General features: G+C 35.9%; 2 protein-coding genes across 6 annotated transcripts; one reads left to right on the top strand and one right to left on the bottom strand.

Annotated features, from left to right (window-relative positions):
* Positions 1–616: 616 nt before the first annotated feature.
* On the bottom strand, positions 617–9635 carry LOC109112278 (SUMO-activating enzyme subunit 2). Of its 2 annotated transcripts, none has more exons than XM_042753166.1 (17): positions 9399–9635; positions 8313–8396; positions 8167–8237; positions 7979–8043; positions 7798–7898; positions 7589–7710; positions 7020–7087; positions 6702–6823; positions 6507–6606; positions 6262–6413; positions 5386–5479; positions 3192–3304; positions 2123–2278; positions 1922–2018; positions 1718–1823; positions 1505–1644; positions 617–1345 (listed from the first exon to the last, which is right to left on the bottom strand). In XM_042753166.1, the coding sequence occupies exons 1-17, from the start codon at positions 9618–9620 to the stop codon at positions 1152–1154; spliced, it is 2007 nt and encodes a 668-aa protein (XP_042609100.1). In that variant the 5' UTR covers positions 9621–9635; the 3' UTR covers positions 617–1151. The 2 variants fall into 2 exon arrangements, with proteins under 2 accessions (XP_042609100.1, XP_042609099.1); XM_042753165.1 differs by having other exon boundaries at positions 617–1348.
* Positions 9636–13817: 4182 nt separating this feature from the next.
* Positions 13818–17796, top strand: ccl33.3 (chemokine (C-C motif) ligand 33, duplicate 3). 4 transcript variants are annotated; one of them, XM_042753266.1, is made up of 3 exons: positions 13818–13993; positions 17306–17420; positions 17517–17796. In XM_042753266.1, the coding sequence occupies exons 1-3, from the start codon at positions 13924–13926 to the stop codon at positions 17602–17604; spliced, it is 273 nt and encodes a 90-aa protein (XP_042609200.1). In that variant the 5' UTR covers positions 13818–13923; the 3' UTR covers positions 17605–17796. The 4 variants fall into 4 exon arrangements, with proteins under 4 accessions (XP_042609200.1, XP_042609199.1, XP_042609198.1 ...); XM_042753265.1 differs by lacking the exon at positions 17306–17420 and adding an exon at positions 14307–14424 and having other exon boundaries at positions 13828–13993; XM_042753264.1 differs by having other exon boundaries at positions 13830–13993; positions 17303–17420.
* The last annotated feature ends 5919 nt before the right edge of the window (positions 17797–23715 follow it).

Genomic DNA, 23715 nt, shown 5'->3' on the forward strand with positions numbered 1-23715 from the left:
TCATTGTGAGCACTTAAAAGCATATATTTTCTGCGTTTTTCATTGTTTGTGAAACGAAAATTGCTCCGAATGGACACGAGATGGCATTAATTCCTTGTCTGTGAAAGATTTTTCTGCAAACATTGTATTCACACAGGAAAAAAAAAAAAAAAAAAATATATATATATTTATATATATAAAATAATAATAATATAATATATATATATAGAGAGAGAGAGACCAAATAAATAAACTGTTGACAATTTCCTGCAAAATTTGCAACTTATGACAAAAACTTTTGCTTTTCAGTCGATGTGCCAACTAGGGGAAGGGTTAATGTGTCTCTCGTAGCATCTTCGATGAACCCCACTGACGACAAATACCACGTGAACGGTGGACTCTGACATCTACGTGAGTAATAAGTGAAAACAGAATGTTCTTACGTCAAACATTCTAATGTAAACAAAGTGCAATTGGGACATTGTACCCTTTCAAGACCACGCTTTCATGGTAAATAAAGGTTAATGAGATGATGCCCTAGTTTATTCAGCTGCTCAGTTTGGTCAGTAAACGAGGAATGGCCTCATTTATACTACCCAAGTAAAGACTAAAACTATAAGAATGAAACACAAAGATGTAAATAGTTGTCTAAGTGTATTTTCTTTAAAAAAAAAAAGGAAGTCACAATATTTTTCATTGTGGTTCTAAAGCAATGCAACAGAAGACATCAGCCATCATACAGTAATACATTGTTACTGTAAAATGATTTGGCAATCAGAAATATTACCAAGGTTGTCAACAAAAACAACCCGTAATAAATATGGAATATGGTTTTCAAGATGAAAAAAAAAAATGCATCGAAATACCGTGAGCTCTTTTCAGCAACTTGTCAGCCTTTCTAAACCACTGCGAAATACGAGGACACACACATTGTAAAAAATAATACGTTGAAAAGCATTTTATCCATCTTGAGGAAACCTTAACCGAGTGTGTAGTTCATAACTCAGCTGTTTTCTGTTCCCAATAAACAAAGGACAGAAGGAAAAGACGACATCCATTGAGCTTGAACCATATTGTACAGATATATTTACATGTTTGGTAAGAGAAACCGTACAAAAATTTAACTGGAGAAAAATCTTCTATTGTGGGCAGGTGGAATCTTGTGAACGACGCTAGTCTAGAGCGATGACGTCATCATCATCATCGGCCGGCTGCTGGTCGAGGCGTTTGCGCTTAGACGCAGCATCATCCGTATCAGCATCACAATGCTTCCTCTTGCGGTTACTAGACTCCGGGGAAGCTTCCATGGTGCTGGAGGACGGTTCTTCATCTGAGTCTACGAGAAGGACATCATCGTCCTCTGCAGCTGCTGTAAACATGAGAAAAGTGCATTACTCAAACTTTCTCGCCCGTAAAATACAAAATGAGATGTTTAGCAGAATGTCCAAGCTGCTTGTTTCCAATTTTAAGGTGAACTATTTATTTTAAAGACTGGTGTTTTGCAGACAATCCATGTTGTTCTTACCTTTAGATGAGGTAGACGGCTGGGCAGAATCTTTGTTACCGTTGGCAATGTTTTTCTCTTCTTCCGGGGCACTTGGTGCAGGCGCCTTATCCGGGGCGTCACCCACTACTTCAAACTCGACATCCTTTTCCAATTCCTCACTGCAATAAATGCAAGATACATATTCAAGAAACCCAAAGTATCATCCTCTTAGCTAAATGAAGCCACACTGACCTGTGAATTACATTGACTAGAAGAGTGTAATCCTGAAGGAAATCATCTACTTGAAGACGGCTCCCATTCCGAATCCCAAAGTCGGACAAAAACTTGTTATTGTTTGCTGCAGAGAAACCGAGAGATTAACCAACACATTAAAACAAAGCTCAGAGTATGTTATTGTAGAGAAAGTTATTCTCTAGTGTGTGACTTAATTCACACCTTCAGTCTCTCCTTCCTCTGAAGAGATGAGGATCGTTCCTTTTCCATCCTCAATTTGCACATCTGGTGCCACCATGCCAAACTTCTCTTTCAGTATCTGAAAAAGCAACACCATAAATGAACGCTCTAACGTTTAAATCCAGACTTGAATCTCTTGGAGATCACACAAACATCAAGATTGAAATGAATGATTACTGGTACCTTGTCCTGAAGAGCTTGCACAATGGTCTTGTGCACATTAAGTTTGACCGTGACCTCAGGTTTACTGGTACACACGTAACAGTTGGGATTGGGGTGGTCCAGCGCACACGGTACAAGAAGCTTTTTCCTGGGGTTCGGCTGCTTATTCAGGAAGATCTTTTTAAAAAAAACAACAAAATAGGAGTAAGGCTATGGGCCATAGGCATAAGGAAGAGTAGCCACATTTCCAATACCCTTCAAATTTGCATGAATTTAAAATAAGCCCAATAGAAGCATACCACCTTCGCGAAAACTCCCATATAAATGCAAAAAATTTTACACTTGCATTAGATGATTTTTCAGGTAATTCGGAAAAGGAAAATTGCAAAACTGCAATGGAAACAGTTTTTTCACATTAAAAGTTCACCTGGCATACATAAGTCACATTATCACTCTTTAATATACTATAACCTCAAAAAACACCTTTCTTTTCTTGCCATTAATGCTTGGATAACCCCTTATTTACACTGAATTATGGATCCAAGATGGCCACCGGCGCTGATTGTGGCCACTCTAGTCAATGATTGTGTTTTTATCAGCTAATATTAATTAGATTACATTTAATTTGGTAGTAAAACAAAGTGCTGAACATTTTATTGGTTGCATTTTTATAACACTATAGCGGTGTCCCATCCAGTAATGAGAATTTCTACACACACACTTGTGCTCTTCATACTCACTTGAGCCAAATGCAGGAAATACATGACGTATACATGACGTATTTCCTGCATTTGGCTCAAGTGAGTATGAAGAGCACAAGTGTGTGTAGAAATTCTCATCACTGGATGGGAAGTAGTAAGTGCAAAGACCACAAGGGTGTGTTTTCTGTACAAGCCCTATAACTCCCACCTACAACACTTGACAAGACTTTCAAAAACAGGATAAGGTCAAAAAGGTCAACCGAAACTATTGCTGAGATGTAATTACGTTAAACCAAGTGAGAAAAACAAATGCATAGATATGTTAGATAAGACAGGACATGATGCAATTCTGGTTTCAAGGTGTCAAAGGAGTAACACCGCAAGTTTACCGTGCGACACTGGTCGAAGTCTGAGTTGAGAATCTTCAGCGCCTCTAGAACAATGAGACCAGCGATGACGGCATTAGTGGTGGCTATTGCTGGAATGATGTTCCCTGCCATGGCTAGATGAGAAGGCAACATAGATTAAAGCCATTCAATTCAGAACCAACGATGGGACAATTAAAAAGACACTTTAAAGGCAGAAACTACTGTTTATATAATTTTAGATAATACTGTTAAACACCCATTAAAAGGATCATTTTGAATAATTTACAGGGCTCCAAACAAAAAAATAGAGTAAGGAGCCATTGGCTCCTATAAGAAAAAAACTTAGGAGCCAAATAATTTTTTTAGGTGCCACAGAATAAACGTGTTTTATTTATTTACGATTATTATTATTTATTTATTTACATTTTAACATTTCAATCACACTGTCATGTGTTTATGTCTAATCTTTTCTTGACTTTATCAGCATTTTAATCCATCTTGTAGATAACCTGGGAACTAAGGTTCACTTAAAGTGGGAACTAAATGTCTTTTCCAGCTTGAAATCTACAGTCACAAAGAATTGTTCGTTACACAGAATCTGTACCAATATCATGGAGCAGAAGCATCACTTGGCCACTGAGTGTAGCTTGGGCTCCTCCTCAGTGCATCCTGGAAATGTTGTCATACACTCTTAAAAATAAAGGTGCTTCACGATGACATAGAAGAACCTTTTTGTCTAAATGGTTTCATAAAGAACCTTTAACATCTGAAGAACCTTTCTGTTTCACAAAAGATTCTTTGTGGCGAAAGAAGGCTCTCCAGATTATAAAGAAAGATATGGTTCTTTAAAGAGCCTTTGACTGAATGCTTCTTTGTGGAACCAAAACTGGTTCTGTGAAGAACCTTTTAAGCACCTTTATTTTCTAGCTGACTGATGAGCTTATTGACACTGAATGGTTTTTCTGAGGTAAATGTATATTACGTTGCAATGTTTACAAGCTTTACACATTTTTTGCAGTTTGAAACTGAATGAGCTTTTACATGAGACATTTCAGTAGGTTGTACTGTAGGCTATCTTATAAAATAGCCTACCTTTCGATGTTAATTAATGTTCATTATGTACTATATTAGTAAAGAGAAAGATTAAATGGGTTCACTTGCCCTTGAACTGAGGCGCTAAAGCGACCGCGCCTGACCCATTAAGGAGCGCCAAAACTGTATTGTTTGAATTTCGTTATGAATTCGGAATAATTTTAAAGCTGGTACTTTTTATTAAAAAGTGACAAAGCACAGAGCTTTTGGCGATTCCTGGACGGCAGTTGCGCTTCAAATAATGAAGTTCACGCATTAAAAGAACACAGACCAAGATCTTGTTTAGAAGAAGCCATATTAGTAATTATTATAAACGAGAATTGTTAATGATATTGCCAATATTCACACAGCTGACAGCTTAACCTGTTCTAGTTTGTTCAAGTTACGCACGAAATAGACGCTGTATTTTCTGCACTTTCCCTTCTTACGTCTCCGTCATTTCTCTCTCGCTGCACAGCGGAGCTGCGTTTATCAGACTGTGTGCGTCAGCACTGATGTGCGGCAGAGATGAGGACTGTCTGAAACTCTCTTTCCACTAAAACTTTGATGCGCATCGTCTCAGTTTAATACGTGAACATAACAAAAGATTTGATCGCAAAACAATTAGGGAAAAAGGCATTACATTCAAATTTTTAAGTTATAACATGTAAATCTATAGCCTACCCAGATAGCAATAACACTCGGGCTGATTCTGGCTGAAATGCGTCTCTGTCGGTTCAGTCTCGGCATCGGTGAGAAGATAATGGACCAGAGCCGCGCCGACTCTACAAAAACACTTCTGGCTGACAGACGGTTTTTTCTCTATGGGCCGATCTCGGCTGAAAGCTGTTGTACACGCGGCAGGTCCACACTCGGTGTAGTTGTGTGTATTAACCTTCGGCCCGAGCTCGTTTTATCACAGACGGGGCGCTGCTAGAATGAAGCAAATCATCCACCTGAGAAAACTTTTTTATCGGTTAATTCCTGAGGAGCTTTCGGCGGGTAGTCGCCAGTGGCGACCTCAGCAAAAACGTCACTCGCAAATTAATATTTATGGTCGCAAATGCGACTGTTTTAGTCGCAGTTTGGAGCCCTGATTTATGTCAAGGCAATACAGTGGCAATACAGCCATCCAAACACTTACATTTGACATCAAAGCGGCTTTTCATGTTCATGCTGAAGACGTTCATGCGCAAGTTTGCAGCTGCTGTCACGAAGTCCATGGCTGGAGGATCATCCTGAAAACAGCAGCACAAATAACACACTGAACATCACTATTTTTTCCAGGCTTTTTGATGATTCGAAATTTCAAAAGAACTGCAATTATTTTAAACAGAAATAATTTGTAACATTAGAAATGTTTTTGCCACTTTATCAATGTGTCCTTACTAAATAAGTATCAATTAAAAATAATTATATGAATTAACAAACATTTAGTGTGAGACAAAATGAAGGTACCGTGGTGGCCAAAAATGTTAGAACACCTGACGGATCTGAAAATACTGACCTGATTTCATTTCATATTGTTCATGAAACATGCAGATGTTTGCTCTGAGCACAACAAATATCAGATGACGTAAGTCATACCGTTTTTGTCCACTTTAAACTTTCATATTTGGTATGTCCACCTTTTGCAGCAATTAAACCAGCACATTTCTCTGGCATAGTGTCAAAATATTTCCTCAGAACGTCAACACTAATGTTATCCCATACTTTCTGTGACTCAAGCCAAAGGTTTCCTTTGAATGAACAATAGATCTGTCCAGTTTATTTTCCAACTTGCCCCAAATTTGCACGAGGGGGTTGAGGTCCAGACTTTGAGTGGGCCAGTCCAACATTTTCAATGTCTCAGCAGATTCCTTCCAACGAGGGCAGATCCGGCAATAGCTCATTTTATGGGTATTGTAAAGGCCAATTCAACAAAAACAACTGAAACCTCTTAGATATGCCAAGTGTTCTAACAATTTTGGCCACCATTGTATAAACTATGTATATCCGAGTTTGTCCTTTGAGTTCTCACCTTATCCCAGACTAGCTCTGCGCCCTCACCCTTCTCTATCAGCTGAGATCGGAGTGTTTCTACACTGCGGCGGAAGAGCTGAGCGTAACCTTGAACACCCAACACGTGCTGGTCCTTCAGACCTGTGCCACAGGCCTCCTCCTGAGAAGATTCTTTCACACACACACACAGTCACATTAGCATGTCTTCTAAACAGTTTTACTTATTTGTTTAAATAACTAGATAATTCTAGAACAAATACACACCAATCTGCTGGATTTCAGTCCAGTCTAGAGGTAATGGGGCTTTTCTCTTTTTCCACAACTTATCCATAGTCAACAGATACATGATGTCATCTTTAAAAAGCTGAAAGGAAGCACAAGATTATCACCTTTAGACTATTTCTAAAAAAAAACAGAGTGGGTAATGAATTAACGACAAGTTAGCAACAGAACTTGCACCTTGTTGAAGAGTTTAACAGGATCGTAGCCTGTGGACCGAGCCCACTCTTTAGTAGACACTCGCTTGATGTCTCCATCCTGATCGGAGGCCGTAGCTCGGGCTGCCGCATCGGCAGGGTTCCCTGTAGTCAATAAACATCCCAGAATCCTCAAGTCATCAAAAAGTCCTAATTCAAACTTGCATTACATATTTCACAGAACACCAAATCATACATTTCTATTTCATTCAAGCATATTTAACCACATGCAAAAAAGAACGTCCACCAGCTGAAGTAATCATGATAGTAAATAAGTTGTTGTAGACGTGCGATTACTCACAAGCAGCCTCAGGGTCAGCCGTGTCAGGTGACACCTCCTGATCGGCATCCTCCTCACCAAAAAGCTGACTGTGGAGGCAGTTCAAAATGACATGTTAGTTAGTTGTTCATTTTTATTGCCACGTCAGCATCTAAGTCTATCTTTATAGCAAAAACTGAATTGGAATAAGACAAGATTTACAAACACAATAAAACTAAAAAAAAAAAATACAGCAGATTATTCAAAATGACATGGAAGCAGAGGACAATAATTAAATAAGCTCTTAAATCAAGCTAATAGTATTCATAATCATTTCACTTGATAAAACCATCATCACCTACAGAAACTTAAAGGCCTTTACTACACTATAACTACAGAGATGCTGCACAGACACAGATAATTCACACACGCACAACCTCTCTCTGTCTTTAATTCACAGCAGTGGATTTTCCCTTACTTACAGTATTGTTTGTGCAAAGTGCATTAAAATTTTAAACAATGCGACACCCTTGAACAATATAAATGACAATTTCAGAACTAAGCCAAGTTGAATTACATTTCGAAGAGACGTATTAGTGTAGAGAAATTACTTGAAGAGATATTTGGCCCACACGATGCAGTGAATTGGTTCTGAGGGCGTGTTGCGAATGGTGCAGCCTGGGAAGGTTTTCTGCGTGGGTTTAGGCTGGCACTCGTAGCACTCCGTCTGACCCTGGAGTTTGGAAATTTACAAAATGTGAATGGCAACAGCGTAACATACAGCAAGATGTGCAAAAACGATTTAATAGAAGAGCCTTGCCTTCTTGATAACCGTGACTTGTCCCAGATAGCCAGCGGTGCCGCTCTCAATGAGGGGAATGTCAGCAGCCAAACACATCCTGTTGACATGATTCCTGGCCGCTGCAAGGACAACAGAAAAGACGCATTTTAGAAACATAGCATTCCTTAACTTTTACCAAAGTCTGCTGAATAATTCATACCTCTGTTGTCCAAAGCATTCATGACAAGCTGGAAATTTCGGAAGAATTCCACGTTGTAATCTGGGCTGCAAAGCACAAAGACATCAGACTTCTTGACCTTAGAATTAGTGTTTTAATATAGTATCCACAGACAAACCAAATGTTCATATGCTAAGTCTTTATCTTGGTAATAATGTAACCGGACTCACTTCATGATGCTGTCATGGTAGGCAGTGATGTTCGCTGATGGGCAAAACCGTAGCACGCTCTCCTTGGCAACCTAAAACACGCTAATAAGTCAATATCTGATGCAGATTTCAAAATCATACGTGTTGAAGTCAGTTATACCATGTACCTGAGCTTTAGACTTCCCAACATGTTTCTTCTGAAACAGGAACTGTCTGTTAAGGTTGCTGACATCAATGGTGTCCAGGTCAATCTGCAAATGAGGATAATAAAAATAAATAAATAAATAAAACATTTTATGGATAATCAAAAAAAATATTTAAAGAAAGTGCAGAACCATGCTATCACAATGAAATCACAATGCATTTTAAATGTACCCTAAACCTCTATTACAAAAAGTTGTAATAAAAAAAATTATTTTGCAAAAATGCATTATTCGGGAACTAAAAATCAATTGCCAATTTTGCATTTCCCAAATTCTGTTTGTTAAATAATGTTTTCAGTTCTATTATTACTTAGATGATATTTATTTTAACCATTTTAAAGCCATTATAGAACACACTAAAAATTTGGTTGTGTGCTGCATCGTAACACTTATTGCATAAATAAAAACACTGATATCATCAACATCAGCTTTGCAGGTCATAAATGATTCAATATCAATTAAGTGAGTGATTTTATCACTGCATAGGCTATATGTAGAGATACCTGCATTAAATTGTCCTAATTATAAACAGCTTGTAGTTTCATAACCTTATGTGTAAGACTAATAATGGCTAAAACTATAATAATAATAATTTTTATAATAATAATCAATCGTGTTACTTTAGCATAGTAAAAAGTGTATCACAACAAACGGTACATTTACAGACGACGGCAAGATGCAGTTTATCAAAACGAAATATAATCTGTCTGATATCAAGTTTAGAATAATAAAGAATTTTTCATTTTAATAAAATAATCTTTTCGAAAACGCACCTATTTCGCGGAACAATAACTACAATAATTAGTGGTAAAGTGTGGCCACATCGGTCAATGTTTTCAAGGGACACTGTATCGCACAGAACATGGCGCGAAATAAAAGGGCTGCTTTATATATTTACGATGGGACGAGAAACATTGCGGTTCTTACTGTAACGAGTAATGCATACAAGGTATGACTCTCATTTGTATTTCAGAGTGTTATAAGTGAAGATCTGTGACAATGGGGCCTGATTGATGCAGCACAAAGAGAGTCCGCCTTCCTCCAACTTACCACTTCTATATTCTTAAAGCCGGCGAGCACCAGGTTTTTCAGCAGCTCGCAGCCGATGCCTCCCGCGCCAACCACCAGCACCCGGCAGGAGGACAGGGAGTCGGCGAGCTCTTTGCGGAGAGGTCCCACCAGTTGTGCCATTGTCGGCTCGGCGTTTCGGCGGCGCGGACAAGCAGCGGTTTGATCCTGCGGGAAGTGAAGAGATACGCGGCGAGTGCGCATGCGCAGAGAATGAGCGCGCTGTGTAAGAAAGCGCGGCTGGTTTAACTGGCGCCCTCTGTTGGTGCGGCTGAGCTGGAGACTACACCACTGCGGAGATGTGACGAATGAACGCTAAATAAATATACACAAATACACACAAATATTTGCATAATTAAATCAGGTAATACTTTGCAAAGAGGTCCAGTTTGTTAACATTTGTCAAAGTTAATTTAAATAAAATTGTTCATTGTTTATTCGTGTTAGGGAATTAATGTTATCAAATTAATGTTGACCTATATAACAATTTTGATTGAAAAAAAGTAATTTACTAAACGATGAAATTTACAGTGGGTAATAATAATAAATGCTTTAGAAGTATTGTTCATTGTTAGTTCACGTTAACCAATGTAGTTAACTAATGTTAACAAATAAAACCTTTTTATAAAGTGTTACTGTTTTATACCTTCAATAGGCCATACATTTTATAATACCTAATAATAGGCCATACTATATGCAATGATATATATATATATATATATAATATACTATATATATATATATAGTTATATAGTTATATAGTTATTAATTAGTTTATTTTTATTCGATTTCAGTCTGTTGTTATTCAATATAGAGTATTTTCATCTATTTAAATAATAAATACATAAATACATCTTCAGCCACCGAAAGTAATGCAATATTAAAAATAGGCTACACGTTTTTTAAACTTTATATAACATGTTTAAAAAACGCAGTCATGTATAAATACATGTAAGTCATGTATTTATTATTTAAATATGAAAAGATGAAAATAACACTCTATATTAAATAACAACAGACTGAAATCGAATAAAAATAAACAAATGATATAATGATTAAATGTTGATTCAGTGATTTAGCAATTTACAAAAACACTACACCCTTAAAAAGCTTAATGCAATCGTGTAAATACAGCCCACGACTCTCATTTTCATCGCAGGTTATTATAATTGAGGTAGCTGATAATGGGGCCTGATTCATTCAGCACAAAGAGAAGTTGCCTTACTTCAACAGTAATTTTTCAGTAATTTAAATAATAATAATAATAATAATTAAATAAATTCAGTAATTAAAATGAAAGTTTTACTTTTGATATATATATATATATATATATATATATATATTCGATATTGCATTATTTGTAATGGATTAATTTATTTGTTTGTTTATTTAGATGAAAATATGCAGTAGAAATAGAATGAAAATAAATAACCTATATTAATGAAGCAATGAATGAATATTTATACATTTATGTGTGTGTGTGTGTGGGTGTGTGTGTATACTGCAGAGTCAAAAATGATCAAAGACTCCTGTTTTCCTGTCCCAAACCTATCTTGAGTAACAAAAGGGCCATTTGGCATTTCTGAAGGCACAGAAGTGCTGATATCTGTCAAGGCTTGTATGCATCGGGGCTCTGCTAATTGTCACACCTTTGCACAGTGGGTGAAGCTGTAATCTGCTGATTGGTCAGTCTGTATGTCTCACATTTGGTTTATAGTCACATTTGGTTTATAGTCACATGGTCAAGGAAGGGATAAAAGAAGATTGTAACTGCTCCTTCTCTTTTCTTTGCTGCCTCTTTTCTTTGTTGGGGCTCTCCTTGTGGCTCTGCCCTCTCTCCCTCTTTTTTCTCCCTCTCTCCATCTCCCCCTCTCTCTTTCTCTCTCAGGTAATATTATACATACATGCTGGGTACAGTTAACTGCTTATTTTACCAACCTTTATCTATTTTGTAACCAATTCAAGTGTAATCATAACAAAATATTATTAAACCATTTCAATTATAAATTATGTGCGAACTAGTTTTGATTCAATATTAACTTTGACGTGCTACCTACTGCAATACAATATAGTCACTCAGTAGCAACGCTCTCCCACATATTTAGCTATTCTAATTGCGTTTATTTCCATCGTTAAGTGGCAGTGGGTGGTCATAGACTGGAAATGTACAGTTGTATCGTGCTGAAAACGTTTCTTTAGTCATTCGGCAATCCTACAGCCTGAACCACTGTAGGGAAACCACCCTTACAATACAGTATATATATATATACATATATATATATATATATATATATATATATATATATACTGTAGCTATACAATTATTATATACTTACATTCATATATATATATATAATATATATATATATATATATATATATATATATATATATTATATATATATATATATATATATATATATATCTCCTACATTCAAAATCGCTGTGTAATAAATTGCATTTTGACTCTGTACACTGAATTGCACTCTTGAGGAAGTGAAAAGTTTAAGACAAAAATTGCTGTGCACTAAATAGCCAACGCCGAACAGTTGTGAAGTTTAGGTGACAGTTTCAGAGGGGTGTTTTTCTCAGAATAAGGATGGTCTTGATCTATGTGTCTTTTCCAGTGACCCAAATTGCCCTTTCTGCTTTTATGGCAAAAACACATATTAAACTAATTCCGAAGAGGAATTAAATTCAAAACAGTCAAAATTAATGTAGATTAAATGGATGCCTTTGTACTCCAATTATATGAATAAACTTTTAAATCACTTCAAGCTGAAAACCTGAAAAGATTTAGAATGATTCAATTCTCACAGTATCTGTGTGACTAATAAGGGTTTGATCATATTATACTGTATATAACTATGTAGCTCACATCAAAATAAGTTACAGTTAACACTTACAAGGCAAGTTAACGTTTCTCATGTCAGTTACTAAAGATATAAAAATGAAACGCTACTGGTGGTTTCCTCAGAGGTAATGATGTTCTGCTGAATCAGTCTGGTCCTTCATTCACTGTACTTTAGATTAGTAATAATATTTTAGCAAGTCTGAATGTTATTCTGTTAAATTATCAAATCTTTTCTGGTGTATTTTGTCAAATTTATCATGAATATTGCTGAAAACTATTAAATGTACAGTTTGGAAGCTAGATTGATGTGACTGATACAGACATGTATCTATCCATACACATTTACACATTCTAGTGTATTTGCACATGTGCCATTTACTGCAGATAAAAATGAGGGTACATATCGTACTAAAAAAACCACAGGCCAAAAGTGCTGAACACGAAGATCTTGATCATTATCAGGCTGAGCTGATGTTTGCTAGATGCATCACCTTCATCTTATAACGTCACAAGGCTTTTTCTATAGAAGAACGACCCTGTATGTAATACGTATTAAAATAGATGAAGAAAAAAAAAGTTGGACACTGCAAAAGACATTGTATTATGGAAATAAGATCATAAGAGATTCAACAGATCAATGACAGGCAGATGTTTGATAACAATAATGATTTTTTAATCCATTAACAGCACTATCTATATGATAACAAATTAGATAAGACTTGTGTGGGATCTTGATAAAAAAAAATATCACACATCAGTGTATAAAGTAATCATCTAAATAAGTAAAATATTAATAATTTATAGAAAATGTAAATAATTTAAATGTTGTATATATTTTTTTCTAAATCTAACTTATTAGTATAGCATATGTTGTTCATACGTTTTTATTTTTTTTTTTATTTTAAAGTTTTAATATTTATAATTTTTTTTTTAATTTAAAATATGATATTTTAATTATTCATTAGAACATGGCAAATAATTACATTTGATTAAAAATACATACAACATTTATATAATACATAATTATATTTATATCAAGATTTCCTCACATTATGAAATCTGTTAAATGTTCTTTTTGTTAATGAATTATGCATTAAGTTATCACAAAGCATTTCCATTGTCTACTACAACACGTTTCCATTGTAGTTTAATATTTGCATATTGAAAACCATGTCAGTGGTCATGTACTTTTTTTACTTTGTAAATGCTGACTGTGGAAATTTGCCACATGGAATCAATGAATAAGCATATAGTCCTTCTGTGATTTGGACATAAATAAAGGATGGTACAAGAATAATTCAGAGGTAATTTTACACAAGTTTAAAAATCTTTTTTAAATTTCTTGTAATGAGCATCACCAAAAAATCTGCACTGTCTGAGGATGTGCTGGAAACTTCTGACACCTGTATTTTATCTTTTCACGATCTCTGCTTGCAAAAAGCACAGAAACCCAGTACAGCAAATATGATTCTCCGTGTGGGCTTTGAAGAAGAGGAGGGGTAATGCAGTACACTTCCTTATCAAACCACAGATCTGAGTTGCTATCTAACATCACGTCCGAAAGCATTTAAAAATGTGGTGCAGACTCGGATAGTCTCAGACGACTGAAACAGCTCATTAGCAAAACTTGAAGATCAACTTCAGATCAGAAACCATGAGGGCATCATCTTTGTGTCTGGTGTTCGGGCTGGTCCTGCTGATGGCCTGGACTCCTGAGGCTCAACGTAAGTTCTCTTGAAGTACAGTTTTGCTTCTGACATAAATTTTAAGTAAATTTTCAGGTAACATAGTGGAATCTTTTGCATGTTTCATTTTTGCATGTTCAGTGAACTTTATATTCTCCTATAAGCAACAAAACATATATATACAGAGCTTGAAAGAACGCAGAAACAAACCAAAATGCTGATTAACCATCCAGATATGATCCTTCATGATTATAGAAAGGACCTTTGCTTTGAAGGATGAGTAATACCAACTCATATTAAAATGTAACATATTTCATATATGTATGTATATATAATTTGATCTCACCAACAGCAGTTGCCGCTGCAGTTCCAGAGAGGTGTTGCTTCAATTTTATTGACTTCCCAATTCCTGCCGATAAAATTGTGAGTGCTTTGAAGACAGGTTCAAAATGCCCTGGCCCTGGCATTGTGTAAGTATTTAACTCTAAAATACATAATTTAGAAAAAAAATATATAAAATCTAATACAAAATAAAAAAATAAACTTATATAAACTTTCACCCTCAGGGTTACAACACCAAGAACGGAATTTTGTGTGAATCCAGATGAGAAATGGATTCAGAAAGTAATGAATAATTCTTAAACCGTGTAACTCAAAACACGTGCACAAAATAATACTGTTATTGCTTTATTCAATGGTCCTTTCCTATCAAATGTATTTTGTTTTGCATCTCCTTAAAAAATACTGCAAGATACTGAATGTCAAAATGTCTTTTGAATGTCTTTTCATCTTGGCTCAATCTATGCAAATAAATATTAAAATGCACTGAGATTACATGGTGTCCGACTAATTTGAATGTTCAAAATATTAATTACTAGCATAAATAGTGTGAAAGACAGCATGATTGTCATCAGGATAACATCTCATGTTTAATAATGTACAAATCTAAGAATAAAAAGGTAGCCTAACATGAAAAAACAATCAGCAATTAGCCTAATTAAACTAAATACAAACACATATACTACTACTAATACTAATAAAACATGTTTTGCATAATGACATACCTGAAAATATATAATTTGTGATCATGGGTATTGCCCTTTACAGTATTTTTAGATATAACTCATTTAGGTTGAATAACCAAGCCCTATTTTAATTTTCCAAAAAGAGGACAGTAGGGGGCGGGTTCGTGTGTGGGGGCTTGAGGCGGGGTTTCACCTAACATAGCATACTAATGTATACGTAGCAAGTTTTTTTTTTTTTTTTTGCTTGTTTTGTTTTTAGAATAAATAAAAAGAAAACAAGTAGATAGAAGTGTTAGAAGGTCATTATTTATAATAAAAAGAAAATAAGTAGAGAGAATAGAGAAAGAATATAGAATGCTAGTGTTAAAGGGTCTTTTCTTTTTAAATAAAACAAGTAGTTAGAATAGAAATAGAATAGAGATTGCTAGAGTTAAAGGGTCAAATGAAGATGAAAGAGATGTATTTTCAGCCGTTTCTTGATTAAATGATTAAGGACTCACCTGCTTGGACTGAGTTGGGCAGGTCATTTTACCAGGAGGGAACAGTTAATGAAAAAGTCCATGAAAGTTTTATCACAGGTTGAATGCAAAATTTTTCAATACAGGCATTTCAGTCAAATGTATTTTATGCAATATTTAAATGATAATAATAATAATAATAAACCTTTAACCCATTTGGGAAAATCAACCCATGGCAACAGTTTAAAAGTAGCCCAATTCTGTGGAAAAAACGTGTAACTTGGCAACCCTGCATCCAAAAAGAGCTGCAGTAGTCAGATTTGACTGATCACAGCCAGGTCAAGAATAAGGAAGGAGAGATGACTGACAAGACCATGCTGGAGTATTTGCTGCTTAACAGATCCTGAGCTCACTGACAAATATCTGATCTTGTTAGATGTGCTCCCTTTACACGGAGCGTGTGTGATCGCGAAATCTAAAGTGAAAGTGACCAGCGCGAATGTTCATTCAAAAGAGATTTAAATACTCCGCATCAGGGCCATGCACAGACATTTTGAGGGGCAGTGGCTCAAACCAAAAAAAAAGTGGCACAAGGAGGGTGGGTGCTTGTTAATACAAATTATCCAGTTGTTACAAATATACAATTAAAAGAGAAGATAGCACCCTCTGCAATAACTGACTGTAGATGTTTTGATAAGAGTGCAGGGTTCTCCCTCACTCTCTGAGCCTGCTTCTGCCTCATCTTCAATGGAAGCAGAGGAGAGTGGGGTAAGTTGACCCACCCCCTGCATCACTTTTACTGTCATGTGAAGATGTATTTTGGAACCATGCATCATTTCTGCCAGACTGTGAAAAGGAGAAACACATGGGGGAATGGAAGGCACCACGGCCATAGCCAGGGTTTGAAAATGAGTGTGGTCTGGGTGGGAATTGTGCTATAATAAATCCACTCATCATATACACTAAACACTTTAAAAGAGACCGATATGTAGATGTTTGTGAAAGATTTGTGATTTGTTTGTGAAAGATGTTTGCCACATTGCACCATTACTTTAGGTTAGGGGTATAGAATCTTATGTGTTGTTTATGAAAGTAAAAGTGAAAAGTGAAAGTCGTGACATTTGCCAAGTATGGTGACCCATACTCAGAATTGGTGCTCTGCATTTAACCCATTCAAGTGCACACACACAGCAATGAGAAGTGAACACACCCCCGGAGCAGTGGGCAGCTATATACAGCGCCTGGGGAGCAACTGGGGGTTCAGTGCCTTGCTCAAGGGCACTTCAGCCGTGGGTATTGAGGGAGGAAGAGAGCGCTGTTTATTCACTCCCCACCCACCTACAACTCCTGCCAGCACCGAGACTCGAACCTGCAACCTTCAGATTACAAGTCCAACTATCTAACCATTAGGCCACAGCTGCCCTTTATTATTCTTTCAGCAATACATAGGCCTATTACTGTTATAGTTTTCATGAATAACCATTGCTATATAGATGATAACTCTGTCTAGTGCCCTTATGAATGTTGTTGGCACGACTTTGTAAGAATTTATCTACAATATGAAATAGCATAGACGTAACATACTTGTTCTACAGATCTCTGCACTAGTGTTATATGCTACTGTTCTGATAGCATTGATAACATTTCTGACAAATAATATCATGATGTTTTTTTTGTTTTGTTTTTTGTTTTTTATTGCGTTTGCCTTACCGAATGTGGTATCCAAAATGCTGATTAACCATCCAGATATGATCCTTCATGGTTCTAGAAAGGACCTTTGCTTTGAAGGATGAGTAATACCAACTCATATTAAAATGTAACATATTTCATATGTGTATGTATATATAATTTGATCTCACCAACAGCAGTTGCCGCTGCAGTTCCAGAGAGGTGTTGCTTCAATTTTATCGACTTCCCAATTCCTGCCGATAAAATTGTGAGTGCTTTGAAGACAGGTTCAAAATGCCCTGCCCCTGGCGTTGTGTAAGTATTTAACTCTAAAATACATAATTTAGAAAAAAATATATAAAATCTAATACAAAATAAAAAAAATAAACTTATATAAACTTTCATCCTCAGGGTTACAACAAAAAAACCTTTGGAATTTTGTGTGAATCCAGACGAGGAATGGGTTAAGAAAGTAATGAATAATCTTGAAACTGTGTAACTCAAAACACGTGCACAAAATAATACTGTTATTGATTTACTCAACGGTCCTTTCCTATCAAATGTTTTTTTTTAATTTTTTTTTGCATCTCCTTAAAAAATACTGCAAGATACTGAATGTCAAAATGTCTTTTGAATGTCTTTTCATCTTGGCTCAATCTATGCAAATAAATATTAAAATGCACTGAGATTACCTCTTGTCCGACTAATTTGAATGTTCAAAATATTAATTACTAGCATAAATAGTGTGAAAGACAGCATGATTGTCATCAGGATAACATCTCATGTTTAATAATGTACAAATCTAAGAATAAAAGGTAGGCTAACATGAAAAAACAATCAGCAATTAGCCTAATTAAACTAAATACAAACACATATACTACTACTAATACTAATAAAACATGTTTTTGCATAATGACATACCTGAAAATATATAATTTGTGATCATGGGTATTGCCCTTTACAGTATTTTTAGATATAACTCATTTAGGTTGAATAACCAAGCCCTATTTTAATTTTCCAAAAAGAGGGCAGTAAGGGGCGGGTTCGTGTGTGGGGGCTTGAGGCGGGCTTTCACCTAACATAGCATACTAATGTATACGTAGCAAGTTTTTTTTTTTTTTTTTTTTTTTTTTTTTTTTTTTTGCTTGTTTTGTTTTTAGAATAAATAAAAAGAAAACAAGTAGATAGAATAGAAAAAGAACAGAGAATGCTAGTGTTAGAAGGTCATTATTTATAATAAAAAGAAAATAAGTAGAGAGAATAGAGAAAGAATAGAGAATGCTAGTGTTAAAGGGTCTTTTTTAAATAAAACAAGTAGTTAGAATAGAATTAGAATAGAGAGTGCTAGAGTTGAAGATGGAAGAGATGTATTTTCAGCCGTTTCTTAAAAAATTGATTAAGGACTCACCTGCTTGGACTGAGTTGGGCAGGTCATTACACCAGGAGGGAACAGTTAATGAAAAAGTCCATGAAAGTTTTATCACAGGTTGAATGCAAAATTTTTCAATACAGTTATTTCAGTCAAATGTATTTTATGCAATATTTAAATAATAATAATAATAATAAAAAAAATTAACCCATTTGGGAAAATCAACTCATGGCAACAGTTTAAAAGTAGCCCAATTCTGTGGAAAAAATGTGTAACTTGGCAACCCTGCATCCAAAAAGAGCTGCAGTAGTCAGATTTGACTGATCACAGCCAGGTCAAGAATAAGGAGAGATGGCTGACAAGACCATGCTGGAGTATTTGCTGCTTAACAGATCCTGAGCTCTCTGAAAAATATCTGATCTGTAAGGTGTGCTTCCTTTACACAGAGTGCGTGTGATCGCGAAATCTAAAGTGAAAGTGACCAGCGCGAATGCTCATTCAAAAGAGATTTAAATACTCCGCATCAGGGCCATGCACAGACATTTTGAGGGGCAGTGGCTCAAACCAAAAAAAAGTGGCACAAGGAGGGTGGGTGCTTGTTAATACAAATTATCCAGTTGTTACAAATATACAATTAAAAGAGAAGATAGCACACTCTGCAATAACTGACTGTAGATGTTTTGATAAGAGTTCAGGGTTCTCCCTCACTCTCTGAGCCTGCTTCCGTCTCATCTTCAATGGAAGCAGAGGAGAGTGGGGTAAGTTGACCCACCCCCTGCATCACTTTTACTGTCATGTGACCATGTATTTTGGAACCATGCATCATTTCTGCCAGACTTTGAAAAGGAGAAACACATGGGGGAATGGAAGGCACCACGGCCGTAGCCAGGGTTTGAAAATGAGTGTGGTCTGGGTGGGAATTGTGCTATAATAAATCCACTCATCATATACACTAAACACTTTAAAAGAGACCGATATGTAGATGTTTGTGAAAGATTTGTGATTTGTTTGTGAAAGATGTTTGCCACATTGCACCATTACTTTAGGTTAGGGGTATAGAATCTTATGTGTTGTTTCTGAAAGTAAAAGTGAAAAGTGAAAGTCGTGACATTTGCCAAGTATGGTAACCCATTCTCAGAATTGGTGCTCTGCATTTAACCCATCCAAGTGCACACACACAGCAATGAGAAGTGAACACACCCCCGGAGCAGTGGGCAGCTATATACAGCGCCTGGGGAGCAACTGGGGGTTCAGTGCCTTGCTCAAGGGCACTTCAGCCGTGGGTATTGAGGGTGGAAGAGAGCGCTGTTTATTCACTCCCCACCCACCTACAACTCCTGCCAGCACAGAGACTTGAACTTGAAACCTTTAAGGTTACAAGTCCAACTCTCTAACCATTAGGCCACAGCTGCCCTTTATTATTCTTTCAGCAATACATAGGCCTATTACTGTTATAGTTTTCATTAATAACCATTGCTATATAGATGATAACTCTGTCTAGTGCCCTTATGAATGTTGTTGGCATGACTTTGTGAAAATTTAACTACAATATGAGATAGCATAGTCGTAACATACTTGTTCTACAGATCTCTGCACTAGTGTTATATGCTACTGTTCTGATAGCATTGATAACATTTCTGACAGATAATATCATGATGTTTTTTTTGTTTTGTTTTTTGTTTTTTTCTGCATTTGCCTTACCGAATGTGGTATCCTGTCAGCAATAACATGTTCGTGGGCTCTCTTGATTACTATCAGTTTAAGTTCTGGCAGTGTTGCCAGATATTGCTATGAAAAAAAACATTTAAAATATCTTTTCACCTGTAGTCACTAATGGCCAACAAACTCTCTGTTTAGTTTTGTTTCAGAAATGCAAACAATTAAATATTGAAATGTAAACTTCATTTGGTTGGTTTTATGTTGTTAAAGTTAACTTTAAGAAAATAAATATGACTGTCTGTAAAAGGAAATTATTATTTGAATCAGATTCAGTCAAATGGTCATTTTACACCCAGATGGTGCATCTTACCCACTGACTCGACTCAACTTACCCCAAACCCGAGGCAAACTGAGCCATGGGAACACTTTTTTACAAGAAGCCATATTTTTAGAACCCTTTGTCATAGATACATTCTGATCATTTAAAATGATGGGAATACTTTCATTTGGATAGGATAGATACTTTCATTGTACTTCTGCATCATTTTCCCTTATCTTGAGGACCACAATAGTAAAAATTGGCTAATCTTACCCCACTCTCCCCTTTAAGTATTAGACATTTAATATTTTACAGCATAAATCTATATTATATACTAATAAACAATTAACTTAGAACATTTATACTATTTTTTTTAACTATTTATAGGCCAGCTATTAATATGGTTTTAATAAAATATGATGTGTTATAGATTATTATAAAAAACTGATTATAATGGGAAATATACTTAATTACAAGAATTAAAGTGTGACAAACTGTTAAATATTCTATATGATGATTTACCTGCTGCATGGCTTGCTGGAGCTTTGTATTCATGTTTGCAATGTTGAACTGTCTTTACCAGCTTCCCTTCGCTCTTTCTCTCTCTGTCTTCTTTTTTGTGAAGGCATTTTTAATTTTTTTTTGTCTACAAAGTGTGCCAACAATAGCAAATTTGGTGTTATCTATATTAGATCTGATCAGGTACAATAATGTGATTAGACATTCTAATTCTATTAAGAACATGGATATTTTGTAGCCTAGAACACTTTTAGAAGGCAGAGTCATTACCGACAAAAACAAAAGAACTACCAACTAATTACTAATTCTGCTGATCATCCACTGACTAATGTAAAGCAACGACCTTCTAAACACCGGGCCACCCCCCGTGCACGGCCCTGCTGTGATTCACTCATTAACACAGCCAAATGCTTTGTTTCTGAATGAATCAGTCGTTTAATGAATCTGTTGAATCTCAATGACTCACATTCACTTGCTGTCTTCTACTGGCGGTTTTAATTTCACATTTTAACTATTGTTTTCATGTTTTAAATTATTGCAAAAAACAGTATTCAAACTTTTATGTTAAAAACAAAATATTAGGCCTAATCTGCAGTTTAAATGCATCCATGTCCCCTCTAAGATAGGCTACATAAACTGTGTAAATACATCTAAATGCTATTTCAGATGCAGATTCCAGAAATGTTTTCTTATGTTGGAATGAAAGACACTAAGTAGCTACTGGATGAAGTGCTTCTAATTCTTACCCAAAATTACAAAATGGAAAAAAAGAGTTAAAACTGAACACAATCTTGCTACTCAAGCTGTGTATGAACATTTTATATATATTTATTTGCTTCTTTTCCATTTTGCATTTCCTTGTACTTTTACTTTCGATGCTTAAGTATGTTAAAGATTAAAAAAAATATATATTTTCGTACTTATATTAAGTACATTAATATCACATACTTTAAGACTTATACTCAAGTTATATTCTAAAGGGTGACTTCAGCTATTACCAAAGTCATTTTCTGGTAAAACATCTTTACTTTTACTTGAGTATGGCTTTCAGGTACTTTATACACCACTGGTTGCAGGTCCAGGAAACTCAGTTGTGGTGGGCGTTTAAAACAGTGAGTATCACACCTCAGATCTGAGTTTGTATAACATCACGCTGGTAAAATATCTGAAGTGTGAAGCAGACTCCAATTCACTCCTTTTTCTCCATAAGCTCATCAAAGCCTGCAGATCAAATTCAGATCAGAAACCATGAGAAAGTCTTGTTTTCTGGCGTTCGGACTGGTCCTACTGATGGCCTGGACTTCTGAGAATCAAAGTAAGTTTAAATGAGTTATTTGTGTATTTATAAAGGTGTACACAATTTACAGTAACACAAGGATACCGTTGTTCTGCAGAGAAATCAATCATATTTAGTATAAAATCTCTTGTTTTTTGTTTAACCAACAGCTCAAGCTTCTCCAGTCTCTGAAAGGTGTTATTTCAGTTTCATAGACTTATAAATTCCACACATTTTTTTTTAGCATATTTTGTCACAAAAATGTAAACAAATACTAAATGTGAACTTTTTCCTTTAGGGTTTCAACATCTATAGGCAAATTTTGTGTGCAACTAGATAGTGCTGGGAGAAATAGAGAAACGTGAGCTTTATCATTAAAAAATGCAGCATTTGTATCCAAAATAACCTTTAATGTTCAGAACCATTTCCTTTCAAACTAGTTCTATTTTTGTTTTGTCTCATCGCTGACAGAGATAATGTGATAGGACCAGCAAACCTTGCATCACCTAATCTCCAAAATATACCCAAGAAAACAGATCTTATCCCAAAGACAACCACTCTACCGAAGAAAACAGATCCTACACCGAAGAAAACAGATCCTACACCGAAGAAAACAGATCTTACCCCAAAGACAACCACTCTACCGAAGAAAACAGATCCTACACCGAAGAAAACAGATCCTACACAGTATAAAACAGATCTTATCCCAAAGACAACCACCCTACCGAAGAAAACAGATCCTACACCGAAGAAAACAAGACAACCCAAAGACAACCACTCTACCGAAGAAAACAGATACCCCAAAGACAACCACCTACCGAAGAAAACCACCCTACCGAAGAAAACAGATCCTACCCCAAAGACAACCACTCTACCGAAGAAAACAGATCCTACACCAAAGACAACCACTCTACCGAAAAAAACAGATCCTACACCAAAGACAACCACCCTACCGAAGAAAACAGATCCTACACCGAAAAAAACAGATCCTACACCAAAGAAAACCACCTTACCAAAGAAAACAAATCCTACGCCAAAGAAAACCACCCTACCGAAGAAAACAGATCCTACGCCGAAAAAAACAGATCCTACACCAAAGACAACCACCCTACCGAAGAAAACAGATCCTACACCGAAAAAAACAGATAATACAAATAAGAAAACCACCCTACCGAAGAAAACAAATCCTACGCCAAAGAAAACAAATCCTACGCCGAAGAAAACAAATCCTACGCCAAAGAAAACAAATCCTACCCCAAAGAAAACAAATCCTACGCCGAAGAAAACAAATCCTACCCCAAAGAAAACCACCCTACCGAAGAAAACAAATCCTACCCCAAAGACAACCACCCAAAGAAAACCGATCTTACCCGTAAGACAACCACCCGAAGAAAACATCCAACAATCCTACCCCAAAGACAACAACCTTTATTGCTAATTCTTTTGAGTTTTTGTGAAGTGCTACAAA

The sequence above is a fragment of the Cyprinus carpio genome, chromosome B25 (assembly GCF_018340385.1).
Source record: "Cyprinus carpio isolate SPL01 chromosome B25, ASM1834038v1, whole genome shotgun sequence".
Classification (NCBI taxonomy): Eukaryota; Metazoa; Chordata; class Actinopteri; order Cypriniformes; family Cyprinidae; genus Cyprinus; species Cyprinus carpio.